Genomic DNA, 25,356 nt, shown 5'->3' with positions numbered 1-25,356 from the left:
CATCATAACCCTGGCCTACTATCCAATCCACATCTATCCCCGTCAGCAATAGAAAAGCAGGTACTAACCCCGCCAATGACGGCACATCTGATGTCACCCCTCCCCCCCCTCTGCGCCGTAGTCGGTACTTAGACAAGAAGGGGTCCGGGCGTCTGCATAGAACTTGCATGGTGACGGGTGTGAAGGTGATGCTGAGTGGTTGATTATGAGCGTTGGTGCCGCGGGGCAGGGGGTGTTTGGGTGGTTCCGGTGGGACGGGAGGGGTAGGTAACTTACCAAGAACCTACTAGACGGTGGACGTATTTGGTGGTTGGTTGATTTGGGGCCTGGGCTGGAGTTGGGCGGAGTAATTGGGTGTGGCGATCCTATTAGGGAGTGGTGAAGGTTGTTGTGTGGTTATAATGTGGGTGAGTGGAATGGAAGATGGGTGGTTAATCATTGCCCAGTGAATGTATGGATGAATAATTAATGGGATGGGATTACTGATTACAGTAGTTGTATGAGAAGAGGAGGGGGAGGGGTGAGATTATCGTGCTTATGCCAATGCTTATGGTGCTGATGCTGATGCTGATGCTGACGCTGCAGATGCAGTGATTCTGCTTCTAGAATGTCGAGTATGAAGACATGTGCATGGGATGGAGGGTTATGACTGGACGGTCTATTTTTAAAGAATCTTATCTCTATACATACTACTGTACGGAGATACAAAATGCATATACAGTCACTAAGGCCATGATGTATACAAGTCTATTTAACTTCTTTCGAATGTAGTATGTAAAATCAAAGCAAGTCGCCTCATTCTATTATGGTTGTGATGCAGTCATCAAATCAAGACAATCAACAAAACAATATCTAGCTAGATCTCATATTCGTAAATAGTTCATATAACCTCAATAAATAGAGAGCAATTAAATAGGCTCATCGCGAGGCTCAACCAAAATCTCATTAACAGAGACATACTCTGGCTGGCACAACGCATGCACAATCGAGTTCGCCACATCAGCAGGCTCGAGGATCTTCGCGCCAGAGGGCTCTCCGTATTTCTTCACGGCCTCGGCATCAGTAGACATGCCCAGCAGCGGCGTGGACGTGTTACCAGGCTGAATGCTAGTAACTCGCAGACCCATGCCAGCTGTCTCGAGACGAAGAGCTTGCAAAGTTGCCTCGACGAAGAACTTGCTGGCAGAGTAGACACCCAGACCGGGGAAGACCTTGCGGCCTGCGTCGGAGGAGATGGCTACGATGTGACCCTTGCCGCGAGAAAGCATGCCGGGAACGGTGGATGATAGAGAGTTGAGGATACCCTTGCAGTTGACGTCGACGGTGCGCTCCCACTCGTCTGTCTGGACGTTGGCCATCATGGTGAAATACATCACACCAGCACAGGCAACGAGAATGTCGACTGGGCCGAGCTCGTCATTGGCGGCCTGAATAAGCGCTTCCGTCTGGGCTTTGTTGGTGACGTCTGTTGAGACGATAATACACTTAACACCGTGAGACTCGACCTTGCGCTTGACAGACTCCAGGACATCTTTGCGGCGGGCGCCCAGGGCGACAGAGCAGCCCTGCTTGGCCAGAGCTTCGGCCACAGCGGCACCAATGCCGGAGGATGCACCAGTGACGACAGCGACCTGGCCGCTGAGTGGCCCTTTCTTGGTGAGCTGCACCGCGCGGTGGAGAGCATTCTGACGGGAAGGAGCCCGGGGAAGCCATCCACGCGCAAACCAATGGCGAGTGTAGGTCTCCAGTAGCAGACTATCCACCTTGGGTCGCTCCACAACCGCCCGGAATGGCCTGGTTAATGAGTTATCGAGAACGACAATGCCGCGGAGGAACTCCACCGTCGGCATACCGCTGCGCAGAATATCAACAGTGAAGGAACCATCACCACCCTTGGTCGTGCCTCGCTTCTCAAACCACAATGCCACCCACTCATCCCAGGAAAGGGGTTGCGTGGGATAGCCAAGCTCCTTCAAGTTCTCAAACACGGAGCGGGTGTTGACAGGGTTAGGGTCGCCCAGATGGAAGACGGTCTGGTCGGCCTGGGTCTGTGTGGAAAGGTGGACGATCGATTTACTGACAAAGTCCACAGGAGTCATCTCTGCACGCCAGCCCTCGACCTCTGGAGCATAGCCGAGGCGGATTGACTCGACGATCAATGCAGTCAGAAGATCCCATGCATTAGCAGAACCCGTCAGACTGTGACCGCTGATAGTACCGCAACGGTGGATCTTGACAGGCAGGCCACGCTCACCAGCCTTGAGGACGAGTTGCTCAGCCACCCACTTGGTTTGGCCGTAACCATCCAGCAACTTGGTGGGAACGTCCTTCACATCCATCATGGTATTCTCGGACCAGCCGTTCTCACCAGATGGCGGCAAGACACCATTAGTAGAGACGTACTGCACCGTAGCACCACCCTTGGATGCCAGACGGAGAATCTCCCGAGTTCCGCCGATGTTGGCTCCGCGCAGCGCAGCATAGGGGTAGACCAGGTTAACGGTAGCAGCGGCATGAACAATGACTTGAACACGGCCTGCAAGCTCATCGAATGCCTCAGAGGACAATCCAAAGTGAGGACGAGACAAGTTACCCGGAAGGATCTCGACACGCTCCATTAGGGTGTCGCGCCAGAGGCCCAAGTCTAGCAAGTTTCGGCGGATACGGGCTACACCTCCAGCCTGGTCATCGTCTTCCGGATCAGTGAAACGCACGAGACAGATGATCTTAGCGGATGTGTTTTCAAGCAGATCGCTGAGCAAGAAAGCGCCCAAGAAACCGGTCGCGCCAGTTAAGAGCACGGTGTTCGCTTCGGCGATCGAAGTGATGGATGCATTGGCAGGAGGCTTGATATCCTCGTCCAAAGTGGAATCAGCCAGCAAGACGGCTGGGAGGTCTGCTTGCACGGCAGCAGTGTGGCCATCTCTGACAGCGCGCACAGTCTCCAAGTGACCAGCCAGGGTCGTGTTATCTGCAAGACGGGGGATGGGGACGCGGAATCCAAAATGCCTGGAAAGTCGCGAGGCCAAGTCAGCCAGAGACAGAGAGTGACCACCAAGGTCGAAGAAGTTATCCTCGGGCTTGAGGAGAGTCTTGGATGTTTTCAAGACGGTGGCCCAGATCGCGGCAATGTCGTTGATTCCAATGGGATCCTTGTCGACCGTCTGATCGCTACCGCTGGGGCTGGCGCTGCGAGGTGGAGGGAGACTCTTGAGATCGACCTTGCCAGACACTTCATGCGTTGGCAACTCACCCAATTCAACCCACAAAGCAGGGATCATGTAGTGAGCAAGGTAGGGCTCGAGAATGCGACGGGCCGCGGGGCTGTGTCCAGTCTCGTTGATCTCCACTGCTGGGCGCTCGCCAGCAGCCTCCTTATCAGCCACGATGTATGCAACTAGCTGGCGCTCCAGTCCCTCGCCATGCGCAACCACAGCGCAATGGCTCACTGCCAGATACTGGCAGATATCACTCTCAACCTTGGCCGGCACCACTGAGTAGCCGCGGAGCTTGATCATCGAGCCGACACGACCAGTGATTTCCAGAAGGCCCGAAGGCAACTTGCGGGCCAAGTCACCCGTTCGATACATGCGCGCACCGGGCGTGGAATCGAACTTGTCAGGCATGAATGCTTTGGCAGTGGTCTCGGGGAGGTTGAGGTATTCCCGCGCCAGCAGATCTCCTCCAATGAAGAGTTCACCTGCCGTGCCCGCCTCGACCTTTTGTCCACTCTCATCCAGAATGTATGTGTGTGCAGGGTCGAGAGGAGCACCCACCGGGCAGTAGAGAGACTCGGTGTCGATAACTTCGCGGATATCTCCGCACGCAATTTCGTGGGTTTCACAAGCGCTATAACAGTTGAGGAGGCGGGTATTGGGGAGGGCTTTGATGGCCTTGCGGGCGAGGTCGGTGGTCACCACCTCGCCGTTCAACCAGAGAGTACGCAGCTCGGGTAGGCGAGCGGCAATTTGAGGATAGCGAGCGAGAACGGTCGCTAGCAGAGTAGGGGTCATGAGAGTCTCTGTGACTCGTTTGGTGGCCAGTAGGTCCACCAACGCGGCCGGGTCATAACTGGCATCGTCGGGCACCGCCACGACAGTAGCACCTCGTAGCAGTGGACGCAGCATCTCCCAAATGAAAAAGACATTGCAGGCCACTCGGTCCCCCGGCTGCAGGTCCTGTACACCGAATCTCAAGTTGTACGAGAGTACGGGAGCCCGCTGTGGGTTCGCAATACCCTTGGGCTTTCCCGTCGTGCCCGACGAGTACGAGACAAAGGCTAGACGATCCAAATCGTCTTCAGCCGGTAGAGGAGCTGCCTCTTTAGCATGGCCATTAATCTCTTCCGCTGGCTTATCCAGGACAATCAGTGGGCATTGCGCCTTGACCTTCTCGACCTCGCTCTGGTGGGTGATCACCACAGCGGGGTTGGCATCGCTGATGACGTCCGCCAGCAGACCCGCGGGATAAGCCAACTCCAGCACGAGGAAGGCACCGCCAGCGCGCAGAGCTGCCAAGCAGGCAATCACATAGTGAGCACTGCGAGGCAGGAGCACGCCGACGAGCGAGTCCCGACTGACGCCAAACAGGCGCAACCGACTAGCGAGCGCTTCGACCTCGCTGTCGAGTTGCCCATAGGTGTATGTGATGGCGTCATCTTCCAGGGCGATGGCATCAGGCGTCGCCTGCGCTTGTTGTTTAAACAGGGTCGGCAGATCCTTGCCGATGTCGATAAAAGCCATGTTGATCTCGAATGTTTCCCAAGATGAGGGTTTCTAGGATTGTAGGAAGTTCTCCAGGTTCACTATTCACAGATATTCGTGAGGAGGTAGGAAAGAATGTTGGACTGGCGAGTTCGGTCTCGGACGACAAAAGTCGTATGCCAAAAAGCAAAAATGACGCCGGCGTTCGGTATTGGGTTGGGTCCTCGTCGATGACTACCAGGATTGCCTGCGGAGGGATCTGGTCATGGGTGTTTGGACCACACTGTCTGTCTTCCTCGATGCTGGTGGAAGGTTCGCAAAGAGGCACACTGAAATGGAAAGAAGGAAAGAGACCACCAGACCCAGAGAAAGAAAAAAAAAGAGCTGGAGAATGGAGAAATAGCTCAGGACAGCTAAACCCAAACGAAGCAGCCAAGAGGCTGGCCCGAACGGGGAAAACGGCCAGGTCCTTATTCCCTAACTATGGATCAATGGCTCTGTGACCTTGCTTTGCCCTACCCACCTTTTGTTCTCAACAGAATCAATTCGATCAAAATTGAATATTAAATATTTTAATCTTTACTCAAAGTGTCCAAGATCAAGAACAGTCAGCTAAGCTACCGGGAATGAGACCAATCAGACTGTAAATGGCTGCCCGTCTAGCCCACGCAACCTTGGAATGGACCAGAGCTAAACTTCTTATCGAGAACCAATGAATTCCCTAAAGACCACCCATCTGTCCCTGAACCTGTCCCGGTGGCACTATATTTATCCTCTTCATTGCCTATATCGCTCTTTAACTTGCTAAACTTGCTAGGGCCTCGTCCGATCGCCCTAGGATCGGATGCACGAGTGGCTTTCCTAGGCTGGTCGGAGTACATGGTCATTCTTCTGGATACTTTTCCCTCGTACTGTTTAGATGCTGATGGAATGCCCCGCGTAGACAAGACATTTGCTCCATAAAAAAGGTGTCCTTTTGGTCCTTGAATCAGTCCAAATTGTTCTCTGTAGACCCGTCAACCCCCGTGTCTGCCCCACTTGAAAAAGAGGGGAACTTTGCATGTGAAAGTGTCTGTGGTTCCCAACAGTTTTTAACACCATCATCATCATCATTCATCGCCACGGTGTCTTTTCCTGTTAGTGTGGACATTATTAATGTCGCGTGATGAAAGGTTCTTTGGCCGATATAGGCGATCCCGTATATAAATGCTGGTTGGCCTGTTGGCCCCGGCGTCTGCATGATGCATGGATGCTGCAGCCCTTTTGGCCCGTTTAGTCGACGGTCGCTTGCTTGCTTGGACCCCGTCGGGTTAGTTGTTAGTCGGGTTAGCCCGGGCTTGCCGCTTTTGGCGCCTTCCATTTGTTTCTCTCGTGGTCTTTCTCGTCGGCTATCTTTTGGACTCTTTGGCGAGTCATGATTTTGACCGCCTTGACTGGATAGTTTCATGCATCTTCATTCCAGGCTCTGATGGCTCGGTTTTGCCGAGACTCCGCCGATTCTCCGATCTCGTGGAGCACGTGTTCTTCCATGAGAACCCTGCGCTCGGGCCAGGTCCCTTCTTGTCATTCTCTTCTACATTGTAGTTTTCCAGATTCTCAGACTCTATACGACAGAGAACAAAGGTAGTGCCTATTGTGTTCAACTCAGGACTAAGTATTGACTATCGTGGATCAACTTATCCCGGGTGAGGCCTATCTTAGGCATGTTGAAGTAATTACTCGTCGGCAATTGGGATAGTTTATTCTCAAAAATATATTCTGAGCCTCCTAGACTCAACGGCTAGTGACGCCTCCAGTGGGTATCATCCATTACACCAAGCACACCACACGAGACCTCTTACCGACTCAAGTTAGAAATCATCTACTGTTAGAACTGAGATTAGGTCCAAGGTTATGAAACCCACCTTCTAGGCCTAAGCTTTATGCTCGGGTCTGTACCCGAATTGGCAGGACTAGGTATGGGTTGGAAGATTTCACTCAGCTCTGTCAAAAACCGACGTTCAAAGAAGCTGAAGCTTAGAAAAGCAAGACTTCTATTTATGCTTATTTCACTTTTTCTTCTTTCAAACTTCGAGAAAGCTAGTAAATGATGATGACCCAGGAGCAATGACCTATCGTTTCAAATGTGGGGGGAGAGCGTGAGAACCTTAAGCAAGATCAAGGGCAGGCGTTCTAGCGTCTTCTGGACATTGAATCGAAATCTAGAACCATGAATGATTTTTCAAGACTGACGGGGCTCTTCCTCAACTTTGGAAAAGAAAGGTAGCGTGGGGACCAGTGGCTTGACCCATAATTTAAGCATCCGAAAATTATGTCTTGATATTTCCGAAAGATGGAACTTAGGGAAAAGCCGACCAGTGTCTACTAGGCTCCTTACTGTGACATCTAATAATAAAGTCCGTATTCAAGCACGCTAGGTTGATTCTAAACTCGGGACCTTCCTGATTGGATCTAATAGCTCATCGGGACAGCCACATTACGGGGGCTGCCAATGATGCTGGGAGGGAAATATGAGCCTCATGTCATGTTGGCAATATGAATGTCAATCACGAGGTATTAAGTAATGCAACCTTCTTGACTCCGTATATGCATGAGACTTCGCTGTGCCTGGATCAAGGACTGACCAGACACAATGGACTTGACCAAGCCTACCGACTCGCCGATCTCGACATGTAGCTATGGCATATTAATTAACATCCCATAGATTGTCCCTTATGACTACCATCAAGTCGGCAACGCGACTCTGTATTTTTGCGATGACTCCTGAATAACTTAGGCGAAGTTGCTTGATAATGAGCTGGACAGAGTGGCCACCCTTGCTGATCACCTCGTGTTCTTCAGCCTCGGTGGACCTCCAAGGGGAAGCGCTCGTCCTCTCGTAATGCCCCAAACACCCTGCGCCTAGGCCTGTGCTTTCCTCTTGACTGGGGTTTTATTGGACGGGAAAGCAGGGACAACCCAAACCAGCACAGCCTGTGCCGTCTTTAATTCTTGGCATGCAACTAATATCCCCGGAATACGAGCTTTTCTTGGAAGGAATTCTCCGTGGTTAAAAGTAGACATACCCCATAAAATTTTGGCTTTGGAACTTTATGTGCGACATCTCCTTTTGTTGGCTACATTTGTGAGAAGAGTGCCATACATTATCATCATTTACAATGGTGGCCTCATCATACCTTCTTCTGCCGCTCTATCTGGCATATGTCCCCTCGGCCACGGCATGGGTTTTTAGCTGGACAAACTCCACAGGGGGTTTACTGATCGATCACGGGAATGCAGTTCAGTCCTGCAAGGCAATCGATAATCCCAAGGGAAACATCATCGATTGGGACGCCAAGGGTGGAAACTTTTGCATTTATCTCTACAACAACGGAAACTGCTCCGATCCATCCTCCGGGTATACCTGCAAAGCGTGGCCCTGGAGCAACCATGTCGCAGGGTCATATATCCATTCGTACGAGATCGTACTGAACAATACCGATACTGCATCTACCGCATCATCAGCTTCTTCCACATCAACAACCTCAACCTCCACGACGAGTAGTTCCACTCTGACATCGGCCAGCGCTGCTGCTACCACTGCTGCAACGAATACTAGCTCAGCCACCACGACGCCAATCGCCGTAAACACCAACACCAACACTAGCAAGAGCTCCTCACTCTCTGGAGGTGCTATCGCGGGAGTAATCGTCGGCGTCCTGGCTGCTCTCGCGATTGCGGGTATTTTATTCTTCTTCTTGTGCTGGCGACCACGCAAGAAGACACAACCCTCGACCATTTCAGAGCGACCGATCCCACCCATGTCGGAACTGGGTCAATACGATTATAAGCCTTCTTCGCCTACTCTGAGCTCTCCCACTTCTCATGGACAGGGCTCAGATGTGTACCAGGGACAGAAGCTACGTGAATTGCCCGGGTCTGGTGTCGCCATGGAGATGGGTACTGGTGTTATGAGGGCCGAACTTGATGGTTCGACGACTTGGAAGAATTGAGAGGAGGGATAAAATTGGAGCCTGATGTACATTCTAGACATCATGGATGTTGGTCATGGAGAATTTGTTTTGATGGGTTGCATTCTCTTTCTTGTGTATATATTGATCTCCTTTAGCGTGAAAGATACCTTGTCCTTTTGTACCTACTACCTTCCTATTTTATTCTGAGAGTTACACATCATTTGCAAATTGAGTTTCAGATCTGCTTTCTATCTCTAAGTCGGTAGTCGATATTTTCGAGTACAAACAACAAAGACTTGTGGGTGGGAGGTGCATGAGGCTGTTGTGGCTGATTCCGGAGTGAAGATCCATGTCACAACTTCGCCTTCGAAAATCGAAGATCTCAACGACTTATTTACGAGTATCAAAGATCTGAACCTCTTACGAAGTGATCTTTAGTTAGATCAGATCAAAGGCAACGGCAAAATCCCAGATGAAAGATCAGGCCATGCATACTGGTCCCACAATAAATCGAACGCTAAACTTTAAACCTCCACCTGCTCATATCCTAGCTCTGGAGATACAGTCACCACGAAGTATGAATTCTTGATGTCCATGGATTTAAACCTAGAGTATGGCATCTGATTTCTGCATTGTTTCATTTCACGTTGACAAGTCATCCCATTCCATCGCATGACCCCGGATCGTTGGCGGGGAAGAGTCACGGGACTGAAGATCGAAGCAACGGAAGGATTTTTTGACATGCTCGTTGACATCATCTGTCCTGTGTCAAAGAAAATTTGTACCTCACTTATATACCCTTCAACCATTTATATTTTGTTATGCATAATCTCTCTCCCCAAGACGACAGGAGCTCCACCTCAGATCTTGAACATTCAAGACCCCACTGCGGCTTGTTTGTCTGTCAGACATTACTCATTCATCACGTACTGCGTACACATACCGGAAGGCCAGGGATGGAGTCTTGAGCTCCCCAACCTTGATAAATTTGGCGTTACTGCTCTTTTTCAGTTGGAACATTTGATCTCATCCGCTTGACACCTTCTCAGTCGATTTTCTGGTGTCATCGCCCTTCCCTTCTGCTTCCGGTCGCAGTGCATGGCGCCGCCATGCAGAATGAGTTTCCTCCCCTTGCGGCCGCCGCGAACGCGACCACGGCTAAATTGTCACGATGGGAGCGCTTCTCTAGTCGGTTTCACATGAGGCCTCCAGAGGATGACGAGCCTCAGTCGTGGTGGATCGCCTCAACTGCTATCCCCCTTGTAGCTGCGGCTGCCGGGCCGCTGGCCAATGTCATGTCTATTGTGGCCCTTGTCATGCCGTGGAGGAATACGATTATTTCTAGAGAGAAAGGACCTGCTGGAACTTGGGTTCAAGAGGGCTATAGTGACCCGCACTGGTGAGAACTGTCGAGACTTGGGGAAGAAGGACCGGGCTAACAAGGGTTATAGGGTGACAGCGATGAACGCCATATCACTTTTTTTGGGTGTCGTTGGTAATATGTTCTTGCTGCTCAATTTCACTCAGACTGTTCGCTATATTATCGCCTTACCCGTAACGATTGTTTCTTGGTTCCTGGCTACAGGAATTGTAAGTGAACGTGACTTGCCAAATTTGACTCGTGGCTAATCTCTTCATTAGCTCTGTGGGATTACTGCATCCTTGCACATATACAGTCCACCTACTCCACCAAATGAATTGTACTCGCAGGCGTATTGGAGCGCTGTCATCGCGGCAATCCTTTACTTCATTCTGGGCTCTCTCTTGATGATCAACATGTTAGGCTACTTCCTGGGAAAGTATCCCCAGCACTTCTCTCTCACGGATGACCAGCGGACCCTTATTTTACAAATGACTGGATTCGTGGTCTGGCTGCTCATCGGTGCAGCCATCTTTCAACGAGTGTTGGAGGTCTCATTTGCCGATGCGCTATATTTCTGCGATATTACCGTTTTGACCTTGGGCTTTGGCGATATCACCCCACATACAGCTGTCGGAATGGGTCTGATTTGGCCGTATGCGGTAATCGGAATCGTCATGCTGGGTTTAGTGGTGGGCAGTATCCATCAGTTCGCCCGCGAAGTTCACTATGACAACGTCGTGCGAAAGCACATTGAGCATAAGCGGCAGACCACATTCGATCGATCTGTCACATTTGAACAGTTTCGCACTGCTAATAAGCCGTCGGAAAAGGATATCGTTATCCCGAAGTCTGCGGGCCATCGATCCAGGACTCATCGTAACCGACACCATCGGCATAATCAGCACCAGCACCACAGACATGGACCGATTCTTAATACCATTAATGCTCTGGCGTCCAGTCGTCGCCCCAGATTACTTGTGATGAGGGAGGAGAAAGATAGATTTGACGCGATGCGTGCGATTCAATACGAGACCATGCGTTTCCGTCGCTGGAACGACTTGATTATCAGTATCATCGTGTACGGGATCGTGTGGACGGGTGGTGCCGTCGTCTTCTGGAGACTGGAAGACATGTCATACTTCGACTCATTATATTTCTGCTTTTGCTCACTGATTACTATCGGCTACGGAGATTTCACACCCCAGTCAAATGCAGGACGACCTTTCTTCGTCATGTGGTCTCTCATCGCCATTCCGACTATGACCATGCTCATCTCCCAGATGAGCGATACTGTGGTTGCAGGGTACAAGCATTCGACCGAGAAGTTCAGCGATTATTTCGTTATGCCTCGCCAAGGGGCGTACAAAGGCATTCTCGGCCGCATCCCACTTCTCCGACAGTGGATACAAATACACCAGGAGAAACAGCGATTGAGACGCGGGTTTGAAGTCGGCGCGGAAGCTGACGAGGCTGCCGAAACGGAGGATAGAGCATCCACAGCCTCAAGATCTCAAGAAAGAGCTCCAGTCGTACCGCTTCGTCCTCGACCAGGGGATGATCACCCATTACGGACCATTGAAGAGCTCGCCCGCGATGAAAACCCGTCTCCATTCGAACTCGCCGAGCAACTTGCCTTTGCTATTCGTCGCACTACACATGACGCAAGAGAAGGCAAACGGAAGAGATACACTTACGAAGAGTGGGTCGAATTCACTCGGCTCATCCAGTTCACTGACCCGCATTCACGTCCGAGTTCCTCCTCTGCGGATCGTAACAAGCCTTTCCACAGCAGTACTAGTGTTGACGAGGATGAATATGGTGTCTTGAATTGGGACTGGATTGGTGAGAATAGTCCCATGCTGGCCCACCAGTCAGAGCCAGAATGGATTCTGGACAGACTCTGCGAGAGCTTGGTCCGCTATGTGTCGACGCAGGAACAGGCCAGGGTTATCGCACGTGGTCAAATTGATGATGTGATAGAAGAGCCTACGTTAAGGAAGGAGAGGGACTTGGGGATCGAAGAAAGTTGATGATTTGAATGACTTGATGAATTTTTTTTTCTTGCTTGATCTTACACTCTGGCTAGGTTGATAGACACGTTGCCTTGCAAATACCCTTCTTCTAAATGAACACCGTGTATTTTATCCCATGTTCGATGCCTGATCAGGCAAACTCCATTGCTTTTAGCTGGAAGTTTAATGCTGGATTCATTTTCTCATACGTGGTAGTTATGCAAGATCCCACCCACCCTGTTTGACCGCAGATGATGGGAGGCTTAAAAGGATACTTTAACCCCACCTTCCCTTGATCCATCTCAAATTCACAAACAATCCATCTTTCAAATCCCCAACAACCATGACTTCCAACATCCCCGAAATTCTTCTCCTCTGTATGGAATCCGAGTTCATCACGGCATTCGATGAAGCTATCCAAACACATTGGCCCGACTTTACCCCGGACAAAGTCAAGATCACCAAATTCAACACGCGCCTGAACAGTCTCCCTCCATCAGTCAAATTTGATCTAGTAGTCTCGCCAGCCAACTCCTACGGTCGTCTAGATGGCGCATTTGACCATGCTATCTCGTTGGCATTCAGCCCCCGGAAGGACTACCACGCGCTGACTCGTGCGGCTCAATCTGTGCTGTACGACAAATGGCGGGGCTACGCGCCGCCGGGGTCATGCACTCTTGTGGAGTTCCCCGAGGATCTCAAACAAAACGTTCGCGACTGCGGCTGGGTTGCTATCTGTCCAACCATGAGGGAGCCAGAGAATGTGAACTGGGATCGTGAAGTGGTATACGAGTGTGTCTGGAGCTTGTTGTGCCAGCTTGAAGGTCACAATCGTCGTAATGTGGACAATAGGATCGATACTATTCTTATGACACCGCTGGCTACTGGCATTGGGAAGGTTAGCAAGGAGCGCTGGGCGGCGCAGGCGGTGCTGGCATTGAAGCATTTCGTCGATTCACTTGAGAAGCCTGAAGAATGGAGCTCTTTGCAGTGGGATACTATTGAGAAGATTGACGACGAGGTGCGTCAGACTTGGATGCCGAAGGAATAGAATACATGTATGTTTCGTTCGCGATCTATTTACGTTTTAGGTAGAAATAAAACTTCCCAGATCGGCCGAACTTCTTGCTTTCCATGATACCGGCCACTATGTCTGGTCGCACAGCTCGATAGTACACTATCACAGGATGGTCATCATAGATCAGTGCAGCAGAGACGGTGCCCTGATATTTGATCTCGTGTAACTGCGTGGCCGAGTACATTAGCCATGCTTCAAACATGCAGTTTTCTTGAATAGAACCCCCAAGAAAACTCACCGAAGCACGTCCCCAGTCTTCATACGGAACGTGCCTTCCATTTCTGAAAACGAAAAGAGGAGCCACGTCCTTAGTTGAATCGAAGGTATGCCCGAACCAGTTGAATTTCTCGAGCTCAGTTTCAAACGGATGCCGCGTGCCCAAGACAAAACCGTCCCATTCTCCAATCAATTTCTCAGGTAGGATTGGCTTGAGATCACAGAAGACACTGTCGATATGTGATGGGCTGAGAATTTTGGGATTTGTGGTCAGCGCCATGAATTTTCTAGCGGGACTTGATCGAAAAAGGTCGAAGGGGATATTGGGAAACTGGAGAGATATGCTGGAGATGCTGTAGAATAATGGCTCGACTGGCCGGCTTTGGGAGACTTCAAACGCGCGAAAAGATCTTGACTTGATTGAAGGAGACGCGAAACGCATGAACGGCCGCCTATAGAGTCCTCCATGTCCAGTGTAGATATTGGCCGATATCTCGGCTTTCAAGAGCGGGTTATACATCGCGTGAAGTCATTGGAAAAGGAAGAGTTGCAATGTTTGAGTCTGGGGGTAGGTGTGCCTTATTACCCTCATTTTGCTACCCCAGGTTCATAACACGCCCTACAACCCTTGGATTCCTTAGGATCATGGAAACAAACCGATTCGTTCTAGCCCGTTCTCGACCGGTATGGGTCATCCCTTCCAAAATGCCACCGATTATTGAACCCTAGAAATGCGCCATACTTGGGAAATAACGTCATTTGGTTTTTTGATTACTACTTAATCTGACAGTATGCACACATTTCGCCTACCTTATCTGATAGTCAAGTTATCTGATCGATCACTCGATCGGGGTTCGCTCGGTTAAATGGTCTCGTGCTTTCTTTACACTGTTGCCACATTCCAGTGCTGCCCCCCCCCCCCCCCGAGCTGTACTCCTGTCGCTGCTGTGGCCATCCATGGCATAGAACAGCTTTCTACTAAGGCTAGTTGTAGCTGTAAGTCTGCCACTGAAGATTCCACGTCAGTTGCTATTTGACAGCTAGGAGATATCGAATGAGCGGTAAAGTATTGAAAGATGTCAATTCAATATTGAGGCAACAGAGTGCTACAAAATGTTGTATTTCTTCAGTGTCCAAGACCGAATCAAGATGAAAGTTAGCCTCCTGCACATTGAGTGGCAATCAGTGGAGGTATTGGTTGAACCAATGAACAGCAGCAATCTTTGCCCGTACCAGACCCTTCAACTCAGCCTCATTCTCCTTATTACCTCTCACAGCAAACCCATGAACCAAAGCAGGAAAATGTTGATAATCATAATCGAGACCCAGCGAAGGTATAACTCGGTTAGAAAATTCCTTCAACTCCGGTGTAAACACTGGATCGATCTCCGGTGCCAGAATCTGCACCGGAACATCCACATTCTCGATTTCCTCCTTGATGAGCCAGGATGGATGCGCAGTGGAAATGCAATCGACTAATCCTCCACTTGTTTTGGCACCAAGACGAAACACGGCCCAGCCGCCGAAGCAGAAGCCGATGGCGCCGACGCGTCGGTACTTGCCTCGCAATTCTTTTGCAAAGGCAAAGATCTCGGGCTCGCGCACTTCTTTGCTATTGCGGGCTGTCCATCCCACTTGAAGCCTTTTACACAGCATTCGTTCATTCTTTCGATGGGGAGTTTCGTCTGTTAGTCTCATACAACATGAAATAACCAAAATTTGCTCGAGGTATACACCGGGCAGCTAAGGTTTATGTATCATGCGTGCAAAGTGTTGCGAGAGGGCTGGGCATCTGGCAACCCCTGCAGCTATTCTTGGAGACTGATGAAAAGTGCAGGGTATATGCAGCTGTGAGTCACTCTTGGTACGTATATCCCTGCTGGCTCGCCCCGGTTCATGTAGGCCAGTGCCCCCATGTGTCTCGGGGCCGAGCATATTAGCATCCAGGCTCCAATAGAAAGGCGTGATAAGTGGTTTTAAGGCGACCAGCCGAAGCCCTGAGCCCAACCGAAGGATCTCATCTATGATGGGGAAAGATCTAAAGAAAGATCGCTGCTCTGCACCGTCTTCAGCAGAGCAGACCATCGCCGGTGGAGCAGCTTAGATATGTGCACTACAAACGCAGAGCAACGAAAGCATAACTCGAGACCTAGTAAGACCTAGTCGCGATACCCAAAAGAGGAATTAACACCTGACACAGCCGGCTTCTTTCTCCCACGACTGACAGGTTGACCCATTTTCTTCCGCATTTGTGTGACACCAAGATGCCATATCCATGCCCACCCTAGCTTCATTAGTTGCGTTTGCTTGAATGAAAGCTACAGTAGCTCCACAGAGCGTATTTTGCCACCGATTTAGCTACTAATTAAAGCTAAGCAATAGGGAAATACCTACAAGGCCCAAATGGGATAGCTTTGTGGCGACCAACGTACCCCATGATGTCTTGTTATCCGTACCCGTGGATTCGCCTCAACCTACCCATGCTTGGTGACACCTCTCCGGCCTTATTATAACTGGCCAACCGGCCATGAACTAGCTTCGAGAACGAAGCAGAAAACTGGTGGCACCGTTCAAAGACACCTCACTGGTAAACTGCGGAGAAGCGACCACGGTGGTGGTAAGTCTCGTCGTCATAATCGTATCATGATATGGCCTCGCCCGCCACTCGACCCCGGACTCGTCTCTCATAAATATTGCAATGAGGGCATTCGTCAAGAAAGTTTGTTCATCACTTCTGATGATCTCGGTTGATTGAAATACACAAGACCTGGTATGTTCTCCCCTCGATCACCCCTTCTATCGGCCCACGCTGGAGCAGGGAGGAAAGAGAGGAGATGGCCGAGGTAGATTGTTTTTGGTGTCGCGTGAGGTGGTAGAGAGGCCTATACAGTCGTCCACTTTGAAAAATCGACGATACTAACCATGAAACTTTCCAAGACAGCTTTAGGACATCCACTATGCCTGCCTCCAAAACAGATACTGCGATGCGGCTCCCCGGCAACGAGGACCAACAACGTCGCACCTGGACCACCCAGGACAAGAAGGGCGCGGCCAAAGCGCAGAGCGAGCTCAGCTCTGGCAAGAACAAGTCTCAAGAAAGTACGACTTGGTCCCCCGAACAGCTGTTGGCTTCCCATATGGACGAGGCCGGCAACCTTGTGCCCGACCCAATTACATTTGGCGACGGAGCCAAGGCCAGCAAGAAGAAGATGGGTAGCATGACGGACGAAGCCGATGTGTTCGAGGCTATGAATGCGGACACTGCGGACTTTGATTAGGCTCAAAGCCTGAAAGTATCTTCTCGTCTTTGTGATGCTAGCACCCAAAATATGCGTGTGTGTATTATGCTTGACCGCATGCGTGATCTATACCAAAAACTACCAGCAAAAACAAATCATTTGAGCATGTTATCAACGCTGGAATTCCTCGAGAGCCGCGACAGGGATCGTAAGCAGGATTAGCGTAGTTTTCAGCTAGTAAATACCTGAACTGGTTAATTAAAAGTAGTTCGTTAGGTCGTTAGTCCAGATTAGTTTGGGGTGAGGCGGGAGTTAGGCTGCTCGCATTGCCCTGGCAACGCCGACCGTCTATCGCCTTAGAACATCGACCAAAGCAACCATCCCAGCTACGTCAAATCCAATAATATCGCCTTTTCTTGTATCCTTCTATTCTTCAGTTTCTTGTCTATTACTTTTCATTCCAATTGATATTGTGTTAGCAGTGCATTAGCAGCATGTCTGTCTAACTTCCTCCGCGTCGAACCGTGTTTACCTCCGATCTTCCCCCCGCGGGGATGACCAGTCGCTGAAACGTCAGCCTCCAACTTCTCCAACTTCCAGAAGGAAACAACCAAACGCGCAACTGTACCGACCCCCTTCCTTTCAATCTCTGCTCTCCTTTTCCCATACACTCTTTTGCTTTCACCCAACGACAATCGACTTGGCTCGATCTTTCCTTTATCCCCCCCACCTTTCCTGTATTACCGATTCATTGCATGTACACTCATCTTATCGAACGACGACGCGACGCCGTCGACAATTGTGTTCATTTATTAAGGGAGTATAGCAGAGAAATGGCGCTGGACCCGCGCTTTTTTGGACACATCGGCCAGAGCTCCGGCCCTGGCTCGATCTCGTCCGCGACATCCTCCGACTCCTCCGCCCTCACTGGCATCACTTCGCCAAGCGTGTTTTCGACCTCCGCATCTGCTGCGACAATGCGATCAACCGCATCCAGTCCGTCACTTCGCGCTCGCGAAAGCGTCTCCATACCCGTTGGTCACCAAGATGGAATCGCCAGCCCATCGCCTGGTGGTAACGTGCGCGTCGTGGTGCGAGTCCGGAAATTCCTCCAACGAGGTACGTGGTGGAGAGAGAGTGTTGCGCAGTGACAATGGAGCAAATGGAAACTATTAAAAGGAAAAGAGGGATGAAATAGCTGACGCCGCGCTTCCAGAGCTCGACCGTCAAGCAGAATGCCTTATCGCGATGGACCCCCACACTCAAATGACTAGCCTAAAAGCGCCCAAGCCGAGCGCCGGCGATCGGGGAAAGCCCAAATCACAAGCACGGGGGAAGATTCTCGAAGATAAATCATTCACCTTTGATAACTCTTTTTGGTCACACGATGAGCAAGACGAGCACTATGCACACCAAGAAGACGTATACAACTGCCTGGGCGAGGAGTTTTTGGACCACAACTTCGAGGGATATCACACTTGCATTTTCGCCTATGGCCAGACCGGTTCGGGTAAGAGTTACACCATGATGGGCACACCGGAGCAGCCAGGCTTGATTCCTCGGACTTGCGAGGATCTGTTTCAGCGCATTGAATCATCACCATCCCCCGACATCAGCTACAATGTTCGAGTCTCTTACTTCGAGGTCTACAACGAGCATGTCCGAGACTTGTTGGTCCCCCGAACAGACCCGCCACATTATCTTCGAATCCGCGAGTCTCCCTCTGAGGGCCCATATGTTAAAGACTTGACGGAGGTCACCGCCAGGAACTATACTGAGTTGATGAAGTACATGCGCAAGGGCGACGTATCGCGTACAGTTGCCAGCACTAAAATGAACGATACCTCTTCACGATCGCATGCCGTTTTCACCATCACATTGAAGCAAATTCACCACGATCTTTCTACGGACGAAACAACAGAGCGCACGGCTCGTATTCGATTGGTTGATCTTGCAGGTTCTGAGCGCGCCAAAGCAACTGAAGCTACTGGTGCACGATTGCGCGAAGGATCCAACATTAACAAGTCCTTGACTACGCTCGGTCGGGTCATTGCAGCTCTGGCCGACCCGAAGAAGACTCGAGGAGGCCGAAAAGGCAAGGAGCTGGTGCCCTACCGTGATTCAATCTTGACATGGCTCTTGAAGGATTCCCTCGGCGGTAATTCCAAGACGGCCATGATCGCCTGTATTTCTCCCGCCGACTACGAGGAAACTCTTTCGACTCTCCGCTATGCCGATCAGGCCAAACACATTCGCACTCGCGCGCGCGTCAACCAAGACCAACTCTCGGCTGCCGAACGTGATCAGCAGATCGCCGAGATGGCAGAGACCATTCGCACTCTGCAGCTGAGTGTGAGCCAGGCACATGCCAATCAGCGTGCCACAGAAATGCAAGATGAGAGATTGGAAGAGTACCAGCAGAAGGTGGAGAAGATGCAGCGACTCATGGAGGAAACCAAGATGGTCAGCGAGTGCAAGATCCGCCAACTCCAGACCGAGAATGAGGCTCTCCGCATGCATCTGAAACTCGCCCTGGAGAGTCTCAGAAACCCCATACCACCTGTCAGTCTTGAAGGACGCCAGAGCCTATCATCATTAGCGGAAGAGGATCGATTGCCTGAGCGTGATCAAGAGAACCGGGAAGGATCGCCTATTGTTGAGTCATCCGAGTCCGAGCCAGAAGTTTGGGAGGATGAGGAGTATGAAGACGATGACGACGACGAAACAGTGAACCTTGAGAACAGCGAACAAGAAGCATACCAGATGCAGGAGCGCATGCAAGATTTGCTCGGCGATCTGGGAGTTTTCAAGCGCAAGCTCGCATCCGACCATGAGCGTTGGCGTCCCAACGAGCATTCGAGAACTCGGAAGCGACGTGTGCTCGGAATAATCGCTGCTAACAATCGCTAACTTGGATTCATTTGATTTTTTAGCGTGTAAATATGGTGTTGGCGGCATACTCCTTTGAACTTGTCCTTTGTTTGGGCTGAAGCCACACTCTCGGGCAGGAAATCGCCTGTCGTGGCTCGAGATGACTGTTTCTTCTACTGGGTACACCCTTGTTTGTTCTTTATTGCCTATTCCTTATGTTAGCGAGAGATTCCCTGCGATGAATTACGAAACCTGACATGATTCATGTTTCAAAGTGGCTATCATGGCCTACTTTCTGCCCTTTTGGTCTGATTCTTTGTTAATACATTGACCTTCAAGTAAAAAGCGTCTATCAGATCGTAGTTCCATTCTAAAAATCACTGTTTCTAGGCATCTCTACAGCTGCCTATTTCATCCTACCTTAATATCAACCCCAGCTAATGTGATGAACCTGCAGATGCGGAGGCGGAGATTAGGGCAGATGCGCCGGGCAGTGGGCCGCTTATGGCATCACTTCTTTTTCCGTGAGTCAACTCTCCCTCCCCACCACGCGCTTCAAGATCCTCAACCAAGACCCCCTCGCATTCCGAGAGATCGAGCCATTCACCATGGCGGATTCCGTTGACCCGGCGCTGACGTCCTCATCAGCTTCTGCGTCCGTCCCAGCGCAGCCCGCATCCACAATAGCCAACCCCCCTCGCAACAGACGCAAAACCTCCCCATCCGCGAGTCCAAGAGCGCAAAGTCCCCCGCACCGTCGGACAATCAATCTAGCAAGAACAAAGATGCCTCCAAGCCTGCAGCGGCTTTCTCTGATGCCGCTGCCGCTGCGGGTACCGACAAGCCGCTCACCCCCGCAGAGTTGAAAAAGAAGGCCAAGGCAGAGAAAGCTGCTCGGCGCGCGAAGGAAAAGCTCGCCAAAGAAGCCGGTGGAGCTGGTGCTGCAGGCGGCTCAGCTCCTGGAGCTATTCAAAGTCGTCCTCCGGCGACCCCAAAGAAGGATGCCGCCGGAGGCGCATCGCAGAAGGGACAGAAGGCTGCGCAGCCCCCGCCGCGGATCTGCTCCTACTGGCCAGACTGCTGCGGACGAGCCGACGAAAAAGGAGGATAAGAGTGTTGCTGTCTTCGGACATCTTTATGGCCAGCCGCGTCGGACGACAATCGCTGGTGCTGGCAAAGAAGTACACTCGGCTGTACTGGCCTTGGGTTTGCAGCTGCGGGACTACGTTGTATGCGGCAGCAGTGCTCGCTGCGTGGCAACCTTGCTGGCCTTCAAGCGGGTGAGTTGAGTGGCTTTTGAGGTCTATTCGCCCATCTATGTATGTGCTAATCCTGCGATGTCTTTAGGTCATCGAATCCTACACTACCCCCCTCGGCACCTCGCTCTCTCGCCATTTGACCACCCACCTTTCCCACCAGATCACCTACCTCTCGACGTGTCGACCCCTCTCCATCAGCCAGGGTAATGCCATTCGTGCATTGAAGCTGGCTATCGCCTCTGTCGACCCATCAACCCCCGAACTCAGCGCCAAGGCCACGCTTTGCGAATTCATCGATAACTTCATCCGGGAGAAAATCACTGTGGCTGACCAAGTTATTGCTCAAAGTGCTGCCCAAAAGGTCCAGAATGGCGACGTGATTGTCACATTTGCCGGAAGCTCCATTGTCAAGCAGACCCTTCTCACAGCACACAAGCAAGGCAAGCGGTTCCGCGTCTCAATTATCGACTCGCGCCCGCTTTTCGAGGGCAAGAATCTTGCCCGCGCTCTCGCCAATGCCGGCTTGGATGTGCAATACTCTCTCGTTCACGGTATCAGCCACGCTATCAAGGATGCCACGAAGGTTTTCCTTGGTGCGCACGCTATGACCAGTAACGGCCGCCTCTACTCTCGCGTCGGAACCGCACTGGTTGCCATGTCCGCCAAGGAACGTGCCGGTGGTGTCGAAGTGCCTGTCATCGTGTGTTGCGAGACAGTCAAATTCACAGACCGTGTCGCTCTCGACAGCATCGTCGTCAACGAGATCGCCGACGCCGACGAGTTGGTCTCGGCCCAGCCTCTACAGCAAGTCACCGGCCTAGTTGACCCAGAAGCCCCCACCAAGCCCGACAACAAGAAAGGCGGCAAAGGCGCATCCAGCGCCCCTAAACCCGACCCCTCTGCCTCCCTTAACCCGTCACCTTCACCTCTCAGCAACTGGAAAGACAACCGTAATCTTCAACTGCTCAACATCATGTACGATGTCACGCCTGCCGAGTATGTGGACATGGTGGTTACCGAAATGGGCAGTCTGCCACCCAGTGCGGTCCCCATTGTCCACCGGATGAGTACGAACCTGTGAATTATGAATTATTCTTTTTGTTAGCATGATGTCAAAAAGTTGAGATAGGACTTTCTTTATCTCCTGGATCTCTTTATTCCTTCCTTTCTATCCCCGGGAATGATCATGCACTGGATGCGGGCTTGTTTCTTTGTTATACTAGTTCAATGATGGTTTCGTGTTTCATCCATGTTTTCAGAATCTGGATCGTTAGACTCGATATAGAGGAAATGCCATACTCTGAATATAGTCTTGTCCTCGTACTGCTCTTGAGCTCAATGGCAGAGCTGTGGGCTATAGTAGACACGTGACTACGTGGAGCATTGAAGGCGGTAAGGTTATGTAGATATTCTGCCGCCTGATGTCAACAGTCAGCCCGCGCGCATTTCAACTTTAACCATTCAACAAACCAGACAATTCTTAATATCTCAAAAACTGCTCATATCCGTGTCGAAAACTCTCTGAGGAATCTGAATCTAAAGCCAAAATGGTATTTACCAAACATTTCTCCCCCAAATCCCCTATCTCCAACAAAACTAACACTCCCCCAGAGTAAAGACTCCTCCGTAACCCACCTACACATGCACCAACCCCGACTAGCCGACCTCTTCGAAGAATTCACAAAACCACACCTGTCCAGCGCCGGAATCTCCTCCGGCACCCAAAACAATCTAACACAATCCTCGACAAACAACCCCAACGCAACAACCTATGCCTCCTCCCCATCAACAATCCCCTCCTTCCTCCCCATCGAAGACATCTACCTCCAACCGCAATACCAGCCGCCCAACCCGGAAGACGAAGACGATGTCGTCCCGGATCAACATGCTGCGTTTGGGATTGCGCGCGCTATGGAGCGTAGACATGAGGCTGTGTGGAGGGATTTGGGTCTTGAGGCTTTGGTAAATGGGCAGGGTCATGGGGGTGGTGCTGCCGCTGTGAATGGGGGTGTTGGTGCTGGCGGTGCTGGTGCTGGGGCGGGACCTGGGGCGACGTTGAGGGGGAGTGGTGGTGGTGCTGCTTCGGCGGCGTCGGCGGCTGTGAGGGTTAGGAGTGCGGGGAGGAGGATGGGTGGGCGGAGGACTGTTAGTTTGCGTTGAGTTGGTGGAGGCTTGTTTTCCTCTGCTGCTTCATTTGGAGGAAGTGGTGGGAGTTTGTCTGCATTACTGGAGTTTCGGTTAGGCGGGTTGCATTCGACTACGATACCAATGGGACGGACAGGAATAGTCAGGTGCAAGATATGTGTTTCATTGATCCATTTCGTTGAATATTGACAGCCTTGGATACAATTTAGAGCCCCGTAGGTTAACTCTATGCCGCTGCCATTCGCATTGCGCCCCCAACGCCATGTGAGAATGCGAGATGATTATACAAATTGCTGCCATTGACTCGCTAGATTCGGTTGATATCCACGCGAGATCGCTCATATAGCTTGTGGTCGAGTTGCTTGGACTCGCGCTCCTCGTCTGTCATATTTCGTGGATGGACAGCCATCTGCGCATAGGAACCAGCGGCTCGGCGCTTGGACAATGTGCCTGGGTTGATGACAAGGACGCTGTCGACGACCTAGAATGGAATGATATTGTTAGTAGAGCGAGCTAGGGAGGTGCAGCTGTCCTGGGGTGTACATACCTTGACAAAAGGCGGCAGCATACTGGGGACGATCAGAATATCTGGGCGGACGTTCCACCATTCTCCGAGTTTCATGTAGGGCAGGTCCAACATTGCGCCGGTCGCCAAACCAGTATCGGGACCAGATTTAGGAAGGTTGGCACGAGCAGTTGGAGGGAAGAGAGGGAAGAAGTGGCGCTGCTCGACGAGGTATTTAGGCAAACGCGTGAGTAGATTGCCCTCAGTGGGTCGGCCGTGCAGGACTTCCTCGCGACGGAGCTCAGAGAGGACATCGTGAGAGCACATGCCTACGACGATTTCGTTGAAGGACAATGTCACTGGGTTAGAAACCATGCGGACTTGCTTCGGCAGACCCATATCCTTCTTAGGCAACTGTTCCTGCGGCCATGAGACATGACGACTCATGATATCGCGCACGGATGGAACGAACAGAATTGTGATACTTGGAACAGCCTGTGCAAGACGTGCTAGAGGGGCCGAGATACAGTGACGGAAGACAGTGGTCATCGTTGCTGTGTCTGGGTCAAGTCCCTTGATATCTGGCAGATCAAAGTCGCCCGAAGCGAGCAAAGGGTGCTCGATGTCCAAAAAGGGACCCAACAAGACAACAGCGTCCGCATAGCTGTCTGCAGCCTTCTGGCACAGTTCCTGAAGGGGCTCGAAGTCCAAATTGTCATCGGCTGTGTACGGACCTGCCGCTACCATGACATTCAACGGCGAGCTACCACCACTCTCCAAACGTTCATTAATATTATCCAGAGTCACTGCCGAGGATGCAGCAGGAGGCAGGAGAGGGATAGGAAGTATTTCCTTGACTGTAAAATAGTCGCCCGAGGGATTGATTCCTCGAAGGGCAACGATCTGACCAGGGAAAAAGCTCAACGAAGGGACAGAGTCCACCTTCAGAGGAACACGTCTTCCAGCACCAGTGCGTCGGGATGTCTCAAGCACCAAAGAGGCCGGATTGAGCTTCCCTTCGAGAGAGTCCGAAGCAATCCGGCCAACAGCGATAATCTCACTAGTACTTTGAGTCGCGGCGCTGCCGAAGGTAAGGTCGTCGGAATTGTAGTGTTTCTGGAAAATAGCGGCAAACTCGTCAATTCGATCGTCGAGGATTTCCGAGGCTTCAGACAATCGCATCCCCATTGGCTTGTATCCGAATTTCTTTAGGTCGGTGTTTGCCGTGGGGCGAATACGCGCTTCCGAGAAGGGTGCCATTGGGGTCTCTGGCAGTGAGAGGTGTGCATTGAGGGTTTCCAGCGTCTGGCCAGGATTTGGGCGCTCGGCGAACGATACTGCGGGGCCATTTGCCGTAGAACTAGGTGTCTTTGCACCGGCTGGTGTTCCAGTTTTCTCGAGTCTTCCGACCTTTGGCGTGGCAGGAGATGTGAACTCGGCTTTGCGTTTCACTGAACCACTTCCATTCATCGTCCGCGCATTCGCGGTATTGGGCGTCAACTCGTCTAACCTAAAATTACCATACTTTGTTAGCCGTTTCCAATTGGCATATACTTTGCTTTCGTCATCTTCGTACATTCCAAATACATCAGTGCCCGCTGCCGCGCGCGGGGTTGCCGTGAGAGTCGTCCTCTTCTCTGTCTGTCGGCCAATCTTGCCTCGACTTTCACGCTCGAGAGCTTCTTGGACGTCCTGCTTGAAGCCTCGGACGGTCTCCATGCTCAATTTCACCTCTTCACCCATCTTCATGCTGTAGGACTCCCATTTGTAAAAAAGCTCCTCCGGTGTGATCAAATGGATCCGCAGGATGGACTGAAGCTCAGTCAGGATATCTTTGGGCACGCCATTAGGGAAGGTGGCCACGAAGAGCTCATTAAGCTCAGCCATCGTGTCTGTCATGTTGGGGCCGTTTGGACCGGGTCCTGTCGAGGGCAGAGTGTCGAGTTGGCACTTATGTCGTTGTCGGATACTCTCGTTGAGCACTACTAGGACCTCCGCGACGGGACGCGACG

General features: G+C 51.3%; 13 protein-coding genes across 13 annotated transcripts; 8 read left to right on the top strand and 5 right to left on the bottom strand.

Moving 5' to 3' along the window:
* Positions 1-908: 908 nt before the first annotated feature.
* N7473_012182 (non-ribosomal peptide synthetase) lies at positions 909-4,742 on the bottom strand (the record flags this gene model as incomplete). Its single annotated transcript, XM_057158121.1, has 1 exon — positions 909-4,742. The coding sequence occupies one exon, from the start codon at positions 4,740-4,742 to the stop codon at positions 909-911; it is 3,834 nt and encodes a 1,277-aa protein (XP_057003971.1).
* A 3,119-nt stretch (positions 4,743-7,861) lies between these two features.
* Positions 7,862-8,695, top strand: N7473_012181 (uncharacterized protein; the record flags this gene model as incomplete). Its single annotated transcript, XM_057158120.1, has 1 exon — positions 7,862-8,695. The coding sequence occupies one exon, from the start codon at positions 7,862-7,864 to the stop codon at positions 8,693-8,695; it is 834 nt and encodes a 277-aa protein (XP_057003970.1).
* Positions 8,696-9,298: 603 nt separating this feature from the next.
* N7473_012180 (uncharacterized protein) lies at positions 9,299-9,676 on the bottom strand (the record flags this gene model as incomplete). Its single annotated transcript, XM_057158119.1, has 2 exons — positions 9,299-9,419; positions 9,600-9,676. The coding sequence occupies 2 exons, from the start codon at positions 9,674-9,676 to the stop codon at positions 9,299-9,301; spliced, it is 198 nt and encodes a 65-aa protein (XP_057003969.1).
* Positions 9,677-9,765: 89 nt separating this feature from the next.
* Positions 9,766-12,211, top strand: N7473_012179 (potassium channel family protein; the record flags this gene model as incomplete). The annotated part of the gene is made up of 3 exons (XM_057158118.1): positions 9,766-10,055; positions 10,108-10,246; positions 10,298-12,211. The coding sequence occupies 3 exons, from the start codon at positions 9,766-9,768 to the stop codon at positions 12,047-12,049; spliced, it is 2,181 nt and encodes a 726-aa protein (XP_057003968.1). The 3' UTR covers positions 12,050-12,211.
* A 163-nt stretch (positions 12,212-12,374) lies between these two features.
* Positions 12,375-13,082, top strand: N7473_012178 (uncharacterized protein; the record flags this gene model as incomplete). The annotated part of the gene is made up of 1 exon (XM_057158117.1): positions 12,375-13,082. The coding sequence occupies one exon, from the start codon at positions 12,375-12,377 to the stop codon at positions 13,080-13,082; it is 708 nt and encodes a 235-aa protein (XP_057003967.1).
* Positions 13,083-13,107: 25 nt separating this feature from the next.
* N7473_012177 (uncharacterized protein) lies at positions 13,108-13,845 on the bottom strand (the record flags this gene model as incomplete). The annotated part of the gene is made up of 1 exon (XM_057158116.1): positions 13,108-13,845. One exon carries the CDS (start codon positions 13,843-13,845, stop codon positions 13,108-13,110), a length of 738 nt encoding a protein of 245 aa, XP_057003966.1.
* A 662-nt stretch (positions 13,846-14,507) lies between these two features.
* Positions 14,508-14,981, bottom strand: N7473_012176 (dienelactone hydrolase family protein; the record flags this gene model as incomplete). The annotated part of the gene is made up of 1 exon (XM_057158115.1): positions 14,508-14,981. One exon carries the CDS (start codon positions 14,979-14,981, stop codon positions 14,508-14,510), a length of 474 nt encoding a protein of 157 aa, XP_057003965.1.
* Positions 14,982-16,282: 1,301 nt separating this feature from the next.
* On the top strand, positions 16,283-16,603 carry N7473_012175 (uncharacterized protein; the record flags this gene model as incomplete). The annotated part of the gene is made up of 1 exon (XM_057158114.1): positions 16,283-16,603. One exon carries the CDS (start codon positions 16,283-16,285, stop codon positions 16,601-16,603), a length of 321 nt encoding a protein of 106 aa, XP_057003964.1.
* A 794-nt stretch (positions 16,604-17,397) lies between these two features.
* On the top strand, positions 17,398-19,474 carry N7473_012174 (kinesin-3 family protein uncB; the record flags this gene model as incomplete). The annotated part of the gene is made up of 2 exons (XM_057158113.1): positions 17,398-17,683; positions 17,781-19,474. 2 exons carry the CDS (start codon positions 17,398-17,400, stop codon positions 19,472-19,474), a joined length of 1,980 nt encoding a protein of 659 aa, XP_057003963.1.
* A 465-nt stretch (positions 19,475-19,939) lies between these two features.
* Positions 19,940-20,546, top strand: N7473_012173 (translation initiation factor eIF-2B subunit delta; the record flags this gene model as incomplete). The annotated part of the gene is made up of 2 exons (XM_057158112.1): positions 19,940-19,959; positions 20,084-20,546. The coding sequence occupies 2 exons, from the start codon at positions 19,940-19,942 to the stop codon at positions 20,544-20,546; spliced, it is 483 nt and encodes a 160-aa protein (XP_057003962.1).
* A 26-nt stretch (positions 20,547-20,572) lies between these two features.
* On the top strand, positions 20,573-21,775 carry N7473_012172 (translation initiation factor eIF2B subunit delta; the record flags this gene model as incomplete). The annotated part of the gene is made up of 3 exons (XM_057158111.1): positions 20,573-20,584; positions 20,650-20,715; positions 20,783-21,775. 3 exons carry the CDS (start codon positions 20,573-20,575, stop codon positions 21,773-21,775), a joined length of 1,071 nt encoding a protein of 356 aa, XP_057003961.1.
* Positions 21,776-22,241: 466 nt separating this feature from the next.
* Positions 22,242-22,854, top strand: N7473_012171 (uncharacterized protein; the record flags this gene model as incomplete). Its single annotated transcript, XM_057158110.1, has 2 exons — positions 22,242-22,244; positions 22,306-22,854. The coding sequence occupies 2 exons, from the start codon at positions 22,242-22,244 to the stop codon at positions 22,852-22,854; spliced, it is 552 nt and encodes a 183-aa protein (XP_057003960.1).
* A 137-nt stretch (positions 22,855-22,991) lies between these two features.
* Positions 22,992-25,310, bottom strand: N7473_012170 (DNA-directed DNA polymerase alpha subunit POL12). The gene is made up of 3 exons (XM_057158109.1): positions 24,921-25,310; positions 23,387-24,854; positions 22,992-23,320 (listed from the first exon to the last, which is right to left on the bottom strand). Exons 1-3 carry the CDS (start codon positions 25,241-25,243, stop codon positions 23,147-23,149), a joined length of 1,965 nt encoding a protein of 654 aa, XP_057003959.1. The 5' UTR covers positions 25,244-25,310; the 3' UTR covers positions 22,992-23,146.
* Positions 25,311-25,356: the final 46 nt, after the last annotated feature.

This window comes from Penicillium subrubescens, assembly GCF_028828155.1.
Source record: "Penicillium subrubescens strain IBT 31985 chromosome Unknown utg000010l_segment0_segment0, whole genome shotgun sequence".
NCBI lineage: Eukaryota > Fungi > Ascomycota > Eurotiomycetes > Eurotiales > Aspergillaceae > Penicillium > Penicillium subrubescens.
This window is presented reverse-complemented; position numbering and strand designations above follow the sequence as displayed.

Coding starts and splice junctions, on each gene's coding strand:
- N7473_012170 (XM_057158109.1), bottom strand. CDS start 25,243: ATGACAGACACGATGGCTGAGCTTAATGAGCTCTTCGTGGCCACCTTC. Junction 24,855..24,920: donor GGCACTGATGTATTTGGAAT/GTACGAAGATGA, acceptor TGGTAATTTTAG/GTTAGACGAGTTGACGCCCA. Junction 23,321..23,386: donor TGCTGCCGCCTTTTGTCAAG/GTATGTACACCC, acceptor ATTCCATTCTAG/GTCGTCGACAGCGTCCTTGT.